At 36.8% G+C, this 14468-nt stretch overlaps 1 protein-coding gene across 2 annotated transcripts in view; it reads right to left on the reverse strand.

The window, feature by feature from the left end:
* Positions 1–1023: 1023 nt before the first annotated feature.
* CPEB4 (cytoplasmic polyadenylation element binding protein 4) overlaps positions 1024–14468 on the reverse strand; it is a 40916-nt gene continuing 27471 nt past the window's right edge. For both annotated transcript variants that reach the window (XM_071759051.1, XM_071759050.1), the window contains 6 exons: positions 12576–12749; positions 10999–11088; positions 10270–10388; positions 9265–9379; positions 8882–9063; positions 1024–5508 (listed from right to left, as the gene is read on the reverse strand). In XM_071759051.1, the coding sequence (XP_071615152.1) occupies positions 5281–5508; positions 8882–9063; positions 9265–9379; positions 10270–10388; positions 10999–11088; positions 12576–12749 (908 nt within the window). In that variant the 3' untranslated portion in view covers positions 1024–5280. The remainder of the gene's footprint in view (positions 5509–8881; positions 9064–9264; positions 9380–10269; positions 10389–10998; positions 11089–12575; positions 12750–14468) is intronic.

A 14468-nucleotide genomic window follows, 5' to 3' on the forward strand; every position in this document is an offset into this window, starting at 1 on the left:
AATTGAAGTATGAAAACCAGCAAAGTTTGTGGAATTCCTACCAACAGAGGATGCAAAACTCTGAATCCTTTAAGCAGTTTCTGTTAAAGAGACCTTGAAAGGCAGATACATAAAGCTGTAACACTTCACAAGACTTTTTGGACATTTTGAGTTTAGATATTTTAAAATAAAGGCAAACTCTTTAAAAAGCTCAACTTTTTCCTTCTGTTAGTATCAGATCACAACCATGGGACAATTTAAAAAGAATCCTTGTCTGTCCATGCCTTCCTTGCTTGGCTCTCCTCTGGTCTGAGCCTCGTTATCTTTCTGTCCCAGCTGTATCTGACTTACACGATGCATTATGTGTGCCCCAGGGGTATCCTTCTCTCTGAATTTTGCCTGCCCAGTTAGCTTGATTTCATAGCTGTTCACTGGTTTTCATCTTTTCATCTATGAATTAGCTGCAGAGAGCACAAGGTAGAAACAAGAGATCCCAATACGATTCTTTGTCTAGGCTGATACCCATAAGGCTGAGCAAAAAATAGAAACAGCAGTGCTGAAGCTGCTAAAATACTTTTCCACAGCCACAGCCTATTTCTAGCGAATACTCCACAAGCACCAAATTCACAAAATTAAGTAGTTAGCATTCAACATTCCCTAAAGACAACATCTGGACACAAGCAGTGAAAAAAGGATTCTTCTTGCAGCCTGATTTAACAAAGAGCAGCTCTACAGCCCTCCAGACCTCACCCCTTCCATTTCTGCAGCACTGCACATTGAATTTATACCAATCTGCTACAGTTTTCAGTGTTCCTGGCATCTCTCAACTGGTTACACCCTTCCTCACACCCCCCTACAAAACCACACTCCCCCTTTTGACCAGAAAAGGACTGAAGAACTTAAGTCTACAGCACTTTGCACATTTTACAGCCAGATCTGTGCTGTAAACTTGATCAGAATCACTTCCCCGAGTCCTGTGAGCCTCAGCCACAAAGAAACATGTTTCTACCAGGTAATTTAAAATAAAAAGGTTAAGGAGGAAGATTGAGTTAAAAGTTTTATTCATTCAACATCTCACATTACAAATATTTAAAAATTATATGCATACTGGTATAAATAGTCATTTGCAAACTATTTAATAACATTAATTTTCACTAGCACTTCAACAAATGAACTCTTTAAAAAAAGTAACTTGTGTTATATAACTTAGAGTAGAACATACAAAAATATGAACTTAAACGTGAAAATGACTTTAATAAAAAATGAATTACCCTTATTTAAAATGCTATAATAAATACTACAACCTCCCCATACACAGTAAAAACTATATGGAAATTCAGCCAAGTAGTACAATTAACTGACATACTTAAATAACTTTTCCTTCTGATAATATGAGCAATACATTGGGGGGAAAAACATATTAGGGATTAGTAAAAACTAGACACCCACTTGCTAAAAGTTTCACTTCCAAAAAATATAACAAAAAATCTGATGAAAATTATAAAAACTAATTATACTTTAAAATTTAAAAATATAAAAAATAAAACAGTTGAATACAATATTGTCCCAATTCTTACAATGCTATCACAGTAGCTTTAAAATAAGATAATAAAATAAAGCAAATGACCAAAACCTTTTATTCCATTTTTTAAAAATAATCTCAAATTTACATTAGTAGAAAGATTGATTTCTGATTCTTTTCTTTAGAAACACCAGCAAGAAAGAGGATTTACTAGAACAGTAGAAAATGACATTTTTAAATGTCTGCAATTAAAAACAAAGAATTACACTGCAAAGATCTTCCAGAAGTCTGAAATAGGTATTGCACATAACTTGAAGTTAACTTGCCACAATTCATCACATTCAAGTTTTAAATTACCTTTAAACAGAAGGTTTTACTCTTCAAAAACAAGAGGGGTGAATTATCAAGTCTTTCCAACAGCATCCTTATAAAACACTAAATTCATTCACTGCAAGTTTTCTATTTGCATTCTGCAGAGGTCTGTGTATGGAGAAGTAGATACTATACCAAAAAGCACGGGGCAGTGGGGTTCCTTTACATATAAAATAATCAGAAACACTTTATTTTACATTGCAAAAATAACCATGTAATTACTCTGTAACTACATTGTAAATACATGGCCAGTGCCATGCTAGTGTGAGAAAACTACATGCTTATCAACCCCTTTGCAAATTGAAGTGATACCCTAAGACTGGGAACCCAATTACATGTTAATTATGTTTGGAGCTACACGGTAACCCCAACTACAAATCCCATGTAATCAGAAGGACCTGTAATCACTATTTAAGTACAGAGTAATGTATATAATTGTTTATGCCCTGTAAATCGAAGTGTAACCAAATAATCTGTAAACACGCTTGTCACACAACCACAAGTGAATATTAGTAGAATAACAATTTCTTACATTAGTCATGCATACTAACATTACATGCCTGCCACCTGGCAGGCTCTCTTTTATTCTTTAAATATAATTTAAAAGAGCAGACACATTTCTGCATCAAACACCTAACATCAATTTTTATTAATATTAAAAATGGCTAAACATTCACCAAAAACGTCTGCATTTGTGTATAATTTTTAAAAACTTAGTAAGAAGCGGTAGACAATTTCGATGTTTCTTTACTTTTAAATTTCTACACTATATTTATGCATTTAAATTTCACGGGTCTAAAGACTGTGTCATTTGTCATTTTCATGCTTTTCTTCTTTAATTCTCAACTTTACATATACTATTTCTTAAATTATATGTACACCAAATACCTGGTGCTGGGCTAAGATGTTTAAGCAACATGCTTTCTTTTCTCTGCAGATTCTAAAATAGCATTGCCAGTGCACAACATCCATAATTCAAAATGTATGCAGAGCACTGAAATGTATAAAAAGCAGAATATAAGAAAATAAAATTTATTAAAATTATTTATATTAAAAAATGAAGTATATGAAGATCTCTCAGTAATAAAAGTACAAAAAGCTACTCTTTGCAATATGAAAAATTGAGGTATTGCATAAAGAGATATCCCGTCAGTGAAAAGTGTGCCTAAAAATGCTCACTGTTGGAAAAACAAGATATACAAAAGTAGTGCATAACAAATATACATTATGTGCATGACAAAATAAGTTAGCTACAAAAACACTGTACCGAAATTCAGCAGGTCATGTACAAAGGGAAAATTATTATTCAAAGCTAGTTCTCAAACAGTGTTATTTTTTTGTAATGGTAACCCATCTCATCTGTTTACTGGGTAGGATCGGCACAATAGCACACCCCAAGCCACCTACAAGCATTAAAAAAATTAAAAGAACATTCCAACTATAATTATGTACTTCAGAGAAAAAAAAGTCCCTGACAATCTACACAAGAGCACTCTGCATTTGCATTACTGTTGTCAATATTTTCAGGGATTTCATTAAAAGCAGCTCCCTTTCTATACTTGACTAGTAGACAGCAAATGTCTCCATTTTGACCTTTGGAACTTGGTAAGGTATAGTTCATTAAAGCCTGTATTGAAAATAAAAACTGCTTCTCATAAAGATAATCTGGGCTAGGGCAGGGGATTTGGGGGGGGGGGGGGGGAGAGAGGTGGGTGCAAAAAAGGCTTTTAACAAAGCAGATGTTTTCCAAGCAGTGCTGAGGCAAGTCTTTGGTTTGAGAGAATCTAGGATGGTACCATGCCACTCAGGCAGTTCAGAAGATTGCCACTACATTTGTTTTGTTTGCACACTGCTAAATAATCATTTGGGAAGCTGGCCAGGGCATTAGTTCAAAAGTAATAAAAATAAATTTTCAGAACTACTCCTTCATTCAACTCTTCAAACTAAACCCCTGCACCCACTCTTGTCATTCAATTAACATGTACTGTGTTAATGCTTCTCAAGGTAGAACTTATTCACAATAAAGTAGGCATTAACTTAGCAATGTTGGCACTTCAAATACCTGTGTTTCTTTATTTCCCCATTTTAAGTTCTGAAGAGATGGAACTGTAGTTGGGATTCTTTGTACAGGAAGAGTAAGAAAGGCATATGCACGCTTGCACCATTTCATGCACAAATTCTGAAATCAGTGCAAACAAGTCTTGGAAACTACTTAAGTTCATGCCTTCTGTTACAACTAAGTTAGAGGGTATTTAAAACTAAGTTTACATCCAAGATGGGAAACGAATAAGCAGCCAATTTTAGTTTGTGTGAAACAATGGAATATCAAAACTTCAGTAAAAATCAGTGATATCCTTGAGGTATCTTTAGGTTTTCTACTTTTTCATGCCAAAATGGAGAACAAAGGCTGGCCCCTGATGAATGTTAGTATATTAGGATATAGAGTTATATATAGCCATCAAAAATAAAATCTATATATTTATCCTTCAGGAGAGGAAACGCCAGTTACCTAGTTGTCATTCCTCTAGCTTTGGTAGGATTTCTAGGGCTGTAACCAGACAATTGAGTTCTCTTCAAAAAAAAACAAACCAAAAAAAAAACCCCAAAAAAAAAAAAGTGCATTCCCCCCTCAGTAGTAACTTTACTCAACTTTTACATTCAGGAATTCTTAAAATGTAATAATTTTCATTAAAATATAGTAAGCTCTGCCTATCTCATTAGTAATTTGGATGTGGGTGGTAGTCAGAGGCATGGTCAGATACATACTGAGCTAAAATTTCAACCTCAAAACCCTTAGCAGATTTTTTTAAAAAGATCATTATTATAATGCTGCTTCAACCTTGCTCATGCATTTTTGTTGCTTTAAACATGCTCTTTCCTGTTGGTAGGTAAATGCTAACTTCATCTGTTGCTGGAAAAATCCAAAGTCAAAACAAAAAGAGAGGCAAAAACAGGCTTCCCTGGGGGAAAAGTGTCAGAACAGACTGATAGTGTTATTGTTACACAGTTATTTTAATAAAAGTATTCTTATGTTCTTTATTAACAATAATTTAATTAAAAAACCAAAATACTCTATTGTTTCAATTCTCTTTTCTTAATATTTTTCTCTCTAAGAAAATGTTGCATGAAATTAAGTGTTCTCTCCATAGTAAAGACAAGAGAAGGTAACTCACTTGCAACGTGTTATCGATACGAAAAGGAGTTCCCAATACAGTTTTCAATGACAAGATTCTACAAAATACCCATATTATAGGTCATTCTTTCATTATACTATTGTTAAATTACAGACTACTACAAAAGGACATGCTATCTTGAAGAAGAGAAAGGGGAGGGTTGGGTAGGGACAATCAGGATAACAGAAGAGTGCACTTAATTTGAGGCCTGCATATGAGCACTGCAGTGATCATTTAGTTCCAGCGGAATGAAATATGCCTTGGGCGGTCTCCTCCTTCCTTCACCAGGGGCTTGTGGAATTCCCTGCCAGCACGTGAATGGATAGCAGCCCAGCAATATTCACAGTAATACTGCAGACAGGTAACATTAGCACAGAAAAACGGAGCAAATTTTCCACCGCAACGGGCCCCCTGACATTCATCACACAGCTGATCATCCAAGACATATGGCTTAACTTCCACCTGTGTTCAGAAAATGAGAAGAAAGCTTACAAGTCTTCATAACAATGGAGAGAATAAAAAATTCCATACTACTTGCTATCTGTGTTCTAGCAGGACTGGGATCACAATTCTGTAGCAGGGAACACCACCCTCAAGGATTCTTCCCCTCATTACACTTGATCATAACCATTAAAAATTCAAAAGTACAGGCACTTAAATTGAGAAAAATCCTGCTCACACTCTCCTCCTTGATCCATAAAAAAACCCAGAAACCGATGCTGTCCATCAGTATCAAACATCACTGATGCACTGAAAGGACCAATTCACCCATTGCTGTAGAACTGATAGAGAGATTCACATGCAAACTGGAGAATTCCATTCTGGGGGTTTACTTTTAAGTACAGGGATGCACAATTACACTCCTATTTCTTCAGGCAGGAATGGAAAGTTTTCACAACACTAACTACAGATTAATATGGCCAAAAATCTGCAAAAGTGGCCAAAAGTCTGCAAATTTCTACATCTGAATTTCCATATTTAAAAATTTTTGTTTATTATCTTCAGTAAACAGCACATTTCTGCTTTTTCTGTGTCTTAGTCCTCTTGAAAAAGGGAAACCCACCTCATCTTTTTGGGATCAAATGAGAAGCTTAAAGTAGGGCTGATGGCAACCCATGCTGCTGCCATTAAGGGCTAAATGATGAACAGTAATTCAATACAGCAGACAGAAAGGAGAGAAGTTTCAAGTTCTTGACTGATAATGACTCACAAGAACTTACCAGTGGGTGATCCAAGGATACAGCTACACTGCAGCATCTGCAGAATACTGGTTTTCAGCCTAGGCATTTGCATACCCAAGCCAAGGCTGCTCTATCACGGGCTACAACACCCTGCTCACAGCACTCTGGAGCTGCTTTCAATATCCAAGTTGGCTCCAGCACAGTTGACTTAGACATGTCCACATGTTTAAATCACAACTGCAGCACTCCCATCCTCAAATTCACCTCAAAACCAATAATCACTTCCACTCCTTTCCTCCAGAGCTGTCACAAATCCATGTGACACATCAGAAACTCAGCACAAAACTTCACACTTAAGAAAAACAGCTAAAAGTTCCTGTTCTAGAAGAGCCTGTGAGCTTTCTTTAAAGGTCTTTTACTTGGGTGTCTTCAAAAACATTTCCAAAAACCCAGACTGTGACTGTTGCCTCTACTGATAACCTGTTCTTTCTGCACTTGGCTTAGGTATGGTCTGTCCTGTATTCCTCTGTTCTACCTGTATACTCAGAGGTATGGCAGCTCATTCAAATAAGTCCCTGAATTTCTAAACTTACCCTGTTTTATCACAGTCCAGACAGGGCACGTACAATAGTTTCATGTCATTTGTGCTAAAAGTACACATAAACTACTGGGAGACACTACAGCAGTTTTTTTTTTTCCTTTTAATCTCAGTTTTTCTCCTCTTCCATTGCTAGACTTAAGTTTCCAAAACATCCCTCCATGACAACTCAGAAGAATGAACTTGTAAAAGAGCAGAGGTAAAAAAATACTCCTAATATCTTGTTCTACCTACATCACCTACTCTGCTATGTAGTTTGAGGTTGGTTATTAATTGATGAATGTTGTCTTCCACAAGTGCCAAGGTGAGAACCTACAAATAAGCTGTGCAGGCTTCCTTAACATGGCAATTCCCCTGCTCTATTATGTCTACCCAGACACATTCAGAGGCCAAACTACAGCACAGGTAATGAGACCCCTGCTTGCTTTAGCCTGTTAATTGCAGCACTGGCTTTTGTGCAAGTTTGCACCCCACAGACATCAGTCAGGGTCCTCAGACCATTTATTCAGTTTGTGCTGAAGTGCACGTGGCAAATGTGGCCTTACTGGTGTTAGGTATATTGAGGTTTCCCAACAATAGAGAAATAGCTTAAAACTACAGAAGCTTCATCAGGTGGGCTTAGGGTGGCAGCACTCATCAGAATCTCTGCAGTGGTGGGTGCTGCAAGCCACTGAGCATTTAATTTGCATTATCTCTTTGAAGGGCACACCATTTAGCAGCACCTTCCTAATTGTACAGGAAATCCTTTCCTGTTACAATTTTTATGCTTATTTTTTGCAAAAAAAAATTATTAGAAAAAATATTAATAATACCTTATTAATAAAAATACTATTGCCACTGTTGCACTTGTCTATCTCTCATGCACCCAGCCCCTCTTACAATGAATACTTTGAGCATTTATGTCCCCATATTTCATCTAAACTACATGCAAAATGGGGAAATAAGGAGGAGTGGGAGGAGAGAAGGAAGGGGAAAGATTGCAAAATCTTTGCTAGGGTTCACAAGTACTTACTTAAATTTGTAGTCCCACCAGCTTCAATGGACCTATTCACCCAAGTGTCTGCTTATGCAAGCAGAAGTTGCACAAGGGCAGCCCAAATTATTTGTTCAAAGCTGTACAGAACTTATTTCAGAGCCAAGATTAGAACAAAGACATTCCAATTTGCAGGCCCACAGTCAAATTGTTGTTACAGTTTTTCTACCCAAGCGTTATAGCCAAAGCAGAAATTAAATGATAAGCAGCTTATCAGCTAAATTTGCAGGTTTTCCTCTTTAGTAATTACAGAATTAAGATCAATAATGACATGTAATTACATTTCATGTGAGAAAAATCCAGAGACAAGCATGAATTAGATGGAACAGTAGATGTAAGGATCCAAGCTTCTCAAAACGGTGGCCTAAAGATCACTGTAACTGGCAAAGTCCCATTTTATGTAGATGAGAGGGCAGAGGCAAGCAAAGTGCAGAGCCATTTAGCATATTCATTTCATTTTTAATAATAAAGGAATAAAATAACTGAACACAGCCTTTACATAGGGGAAGTGAAGCTGTGATGCACACTAAGGAGTTTACAATGCATAACTATGATGCTCTTTAAGAACACCTGGCACACAGTGTGTAACACTCGGGCCAGATTCTGCCCACTCTCTCAAAAGATGAAGGACAAGGCTAAGAACTGCTCCATCCTTGACAGATACCTTAACTCCCTGACATTATACAAACACTGGAAGTGCAAATACTCGCAGTGGGAGTACATGACAAGTGCAATATCCTTATAAAAGGGCAAGGCAGCTGACATGCTTCCCATTATGCTAAGCAATTTGAGAAAAGTCTGCTTCACAGTTGCCTCCCACGTTCCAGAAGCAACAGCTCTGTACCACTCCTTCATTTTCATTCTGTGTTGTATCTAAGTGGCACAATCTACCCCTAAATATGCAATTAATCTGATATAACATTTACAGCCTTCACTATGACACACATTTACACAGAAAAGCATTTCTAGAGAAACCACTGAAAAAAAAAAACAAAAAAAACAGAGTATGTTTGAAGACCTTACCCGTTTATCTATCTCTCCATGCTGCAGCTGAACAAAGCGAGCACTGATAGCAGCTATGTAACTCTGTTGATTAGAAAATGCAACCCGCCCAGCTCCTTTTGGGTACTTCAGCTCAGGGTCTGTGTCAATTCCAGCATAGCACACCCCTCCATACAGCCGATCCATTATCATTGCAAGTTCCACTAAATCAGAAAGGAAAATGAAACAGTGGTGTAGCCTTGGTAAGCTGCATCAAATGAAACAGTCCACTTGTATTCACGTCCCCCACTGTAAGTGTCAAGAACACTTAATACTTCCCTTGCTGAAACAATTTCTTTCCCCCATTGCTCCCCAAACCAGACTGCATACTCAACATGCCCAGTGCTGAGGAACACGCAGTGTACCTGCTCGTAAAGGCCGAGGAACACCACCAACAAAAATGGTTTTTCGTGGGTCAAGAGGCTGTGAACCATCCATAACAAAATCACTATCACTAAGGTTCCAAGGCCGGATCTGAACCTATGGACAAAAAGCCTTTTTTTTTTAACCATTCACAACTCAAAGTATCTCAGTAATATAAATTAAAACAACACCCTACAAAGAAGAAAAGCTCTTAAAATGGCTGTATGCTCTCAACTCATTTGCTATTTGTTCAGCAACCATTTCTCAAAATGAAAAAGTAATAAGCTCTGCTAAGACAGACCATTTGATCATACTGAATTTCAACATTTCCTTGTTACCCAAATTTCTGGGGAAAAAACTCATCCTCTACTCACACATTTACTTAATCATGACTGAGCTGTGCTGTACAAACCACACATACGTATCTATGCCATTCATGCTGTTCTAGCCAAGTGTTATCTCAATGCAACAGGCTCCAGGGCACAAAGTTGCATGGTTATTTACTATGCCAAACCAGCTGCTTTTTGTTTGCCTGTAGTTGGTCAAATTTGAAGTACAGGGATATGGCAGAAGCCTCTCCATCTACTAACAGACTCGAATCAGCCCCCAAACCACTTGTGTTAATAATTTACAGTTCAGTGCCACATGATGGTTTTTGTCTTTTTTTTTTCTCTGTCAAAACATGTTACATGCAACACTCAAGACAAGATGAATTCTACATTTTATTCAATAATAAGCATAAAATAACTGCCTGGAAATAAATTTATTACATCACCAGTGGTGTAATTTAGCAAACCTTTTTCTAACAAAAATACTAATTGTAACTAGACTAAAAAACTTTTTAATGTCCAGTTCTAAAAAAGTGTTGTTCTTCTCTTTGGGAACCTAATTTGACACTTTAAAGAGATTTAAACATTAACACTCTTAAGACAGAAAAAAGGACTCTGAAGAAGGCAATTTCTGGTTATCATATAGGAATTGTGCAAGCCCTTGACACTTCTACCTACTGGTTTGTCTTTGATAGTGGGGCTGGAAACGCAAAGATAGAGCTTTCCATCTTCTTCAATACATGCATCAATCAGTGCCTGTACAGAGCTTTCATCTTGGAACAGTAAAAATGCATATCCTACAAAAAAAAAGAGAACATAAACACACAATTTCTTTTGTCTCTTAGCCTACGGGATAATACTTTAACCCAGAATTATGTTTGGCACCACACCATCATGCTACCATACATAAGTGACAAACTTTAGGATACTTTCACACATTTCTAACCCAGCATCCTGCAAATCCTCTGCAGAAACATGAAGGAAAGCAGGGAGCTTTAGAACTAGCATGTCTCCCCCCATATTCTTTGAAAAGGATAAATCAGCAGTATGAACTGAACCAAAGTCACAGCTGCAGAGGCAAACCTGCCAGGATGGTTGTTAATACAAAATACAAATCCTTCATAGGTTCTGTACTAGTCTTGACTGTTATTACAAAAACAAAGAACGGGGGGAGAGAAAGGAACATGGAGTAAAGTAAACCCAGGAAGTTAAGGAAAAGCCTAATGAAGAGTAATTTCAAAGTCACGTTCTAAATTTCAGAAGTCCGTGAGAATCCCAAGGATTTAACCTCTTTTCTACCCTAAACACTGGGTCATTATCAGAAAAATCTCATTTAAAATGAAGTCTGATAAAGAAAAAAATCTTTTAAAATGGTCATATGTTTGTTATTGATTATCAGATATTTACCCTTAGGAGGAAAATAAGATTTGCTCTCTGCCTTGTGTGGCCAGTCTACAATCAAAGGTCCAAAGCGACGAAAACTAGCAGTGATCTCATCTGTAAAGAGAGGAGGGAAAAGACACAAATTTAAATTTAAATAAAGACATTCAAAGAACACCAATTTCGCTCAGGTAGCTTCATCCTATAAATAAATATTTTGTGACCCTAAGGGTTTAGCAGCTCACAGCAATGCTTACTAGCTGATGGGGAATCTTTATGACAAGTCAGAACACACATTAAAAAACAAGACAGGTCAAAGCTTAAGCTTTTGCTTCCTATCATAATATAAATAAAAACTCAACCCACAAACTCAGAAATGGAGTCACTGCATCTACACAGCTTTAATAACCCAGCTTCAACTATCCTTCCACAGAGTTTAGAGACAATATGCTGACTTGCTAGCAAGCAATCAGCTTGGCAAATAGATGCAGAAAGACTGGAAAAAAATGAAGCAACTATCATAAGACCCAGCCATGCCTGTTCATATCACATGCCACTGCCACATGTGCAAACATCTGAGCTTGACCTCAAACCAACACAGAGTAAACTTGCAGGACATAGTTCTGTAATTTTATAGGAGAGATGGCAAGAACATATTACTATATCAAGAAGCAATTCTTGAATCCATTTCAATTCTTCCTTTGACCTCAAATTACTGGTATAAATTTGCATGTGCTGGTTCCACAGAAGTCTTCCAGCTGCAATTCTGCTTTTCCTGAACAACACCAACAAATTACTACAAGAGGAAAAATGATCTTACAAACACCATGTTATGTTTGACCTTCCAATAATAAAGTAGCTTTTATGTTTGACATGAAAGTTAGGTTGTCCCATCACAGCACAACGCATTGCAATGCGCTACAATCACTCTCCTTGACACAAAAAGTGGGTTTTTAACAATTCTGTAATTCAAAATAAAAAAGGGCAACTTTTCAGATTAACAGTTGCTGCAGATGCTTTGACCACTATCCCAGCACACTCATAATCACAGAACTCTGAAATAAAGCTTCACAACACTTATGCATGATGTATACTTTTTTTTAAAGCCTCTGTACAGCTTCACTCCTCACTAGGCACATGTTAGAAGCTTCCACAGGACATAATCATTGCTGGAAATAAATCCTGAGATTTATTCCTGAGAACTATGCATAAATCATACAAATACAGAGCTATGACTATGCAAACTTTAAAGAACTACTAGCAATACTTTTTTTTAATACTGACTTCTGGTGCCTGGTTTGTTTTTGCATCTATTCCCAACCCTCCCCCCACCCCTTTTTTTCTAATTGTTACACTTAGAACAGTCAGTTAATTGTGTGTGGTAGCAGGATTTTGTTCTTCAATGGCAGCAGAATGCTAGAGCCCCAACTGGTTTGATTTATATCGTGTTTGCCGTGGACTGAAAGTGGTTATATGCAAAGACCAATTAAACATCTCAGAGTTTGGAAAATCATAACTCATTAGCTAGCAGACAAAGGGCTTCACACCCCAGTTTTGCCATTAAGCCAGAAGGAGCTTTTCTGGATAAGATTTTCTGGGCCTACCTTCATCAATATCTGGTGGCAATCCGCCGACAAAGACTTTCCGGGAATACCGTTCCACTCTTTCTCCATTCTGATGGGAGAAGCAGTGAGGTGATCCTAACCCACTGTGAAGAGTCTGATCCCCACGCCCGTCATCCAAGAACCCGTCTTCCATTGGAAAGAGTGAGGACTGACCTGAAGAAGGAGTTAAAAAAAAAAAAGGAAAAAAACCCACACTAACAGAACAAAGCACACACTTAATTTTTTTAAAAATGCACGAGTTGCTGCATTAGCTGTAGAAATGTTTGCAGTCTGCCCTCTGAATGAGCAGTTATGTCCTCAATTTCACATGACCCTCATAGTCATTCAGTAATTCACTATTTCAGAGAAAAAGTTGCTACTTTCTCCACAACTGCACTACATCTATGACAATTTGAAACAAAACAGTATTTCTAATGGATGCTCAGGATGGCCATTTTTCCTTGTACTTTGCTTCCAACTAGATTTCTTTAAAAATGGTGTAAAACCAGAAGAGAATAAAGACTTTTTTTTTTTTCTGGGACTTTCCCAATAGCAGACATCACTGAAACTTAAGCCACATTTATCATTTTCCAGTGAACAGCTTCTTACAGTGAGCAGATAAAATTTCACCATGAAGACAGGAAAACAAGAATTCTACTGGTTAAATATATTACATGACTCATGTTTAAATTACCTAATATCAAAACATATCATAAACCATTTGTAAATAACAAATAAAAAAAAAAAAAACCCTGAGAAAAACAGGAAGACCCACTGTAATTTATTGCAAATGAAGACTGAAAACCAGACAATACTGTGCCACTCCTAGAAGCAACTTCACTTAAATGTTACAACAGAGTTTTGTTAATGGACTCACTCTAAACAAAAATGGTGCAAGCAGGCTTCCCCTCACAGCCCAGTATTCTTCTATGATAACTCTTTATCACAGACTTCCTTAATAATATGTATTACTTTTAATAAAGATTCTTGCATTTATAAATGCAACTGTATATAATATAAATAGAGCACACAAGCTGATCTCTTCCATGAATTCAGCCTTTAGTTACAGTCTTCAATACCTAGACAACAAACTAACTAGACTTCTAATTTAAGGAACATATTATAAATAAATAAATATATATAGGTAAAGTAAGCAAATAAATAAGGTGTGCTAGAACTTTTACAGTACGTTTCCTTTTGTCTACGATGTGATATACTATGAATGCTTGTTCAGAATTCATTACAAGCTATCCCAGTTAATGTATTGGTAATGTTTATTTATCCTGCTCTTGTTTCTTCCTTTGAAATAAATTAATTTTTGAAAATAAATCATCTTGAAAACAGAAAATTTGACCAGTTCCAAAATCCAGACATTTTCCATGCAAAAATCAAAGAGCTGACAAGTTGGAAGGAAAAACAAAACCCCACAACCAAAAACCAACAATAAAATCCACAGTCCACAGAATGTATATGAAGGCTCAGTTCTTTGTTTTTGCCAATCTTTTTTAATTAAAATTCTTTAATTAAAAGAAAAATCAACTCCAGTCAGGCCTATTTCTGTAGCTAGGTAAGCCTGGTTCCTACTATGATAAAAATATTGTAATACAGACTTAAATGTTATTTTGTTTTCTCCTAATGAACAGATATGCACATCTTGTCTCATCTCTTAAGACCCCAGTCCTGCAGGTATTGTTGGAAGGAAGCAATATCCCATAAATAAACAACCTTTTAAGGTTCATCAGCATTACCACTGCTGTTAAACAATTCAACATTCATGCTTGCAGGATCTGGTTCTTTAAGCTAGTGGGCCAGGATATATATTCACTATAATCTAGGCTGCCTCAAGAAAACCACCAGCACCCAAAAGAACCATAATAAACTTCTCCAGCATTG

The sequence above is a fragment of the Heliangelus exortis genome, chromosome 15 (genome assembly GCF_036169615.1).
Source record: "Heliangelus exortis chromosome 15, bHelExo1.hap1, whole genome shotgun sequence".
NCBI classification, from domain to species: Eukaryota; Metazoa; Chordata; class Aves; order Apodiformes; family Trochilidae; genus Heliangelus; species Heliangelus exortis.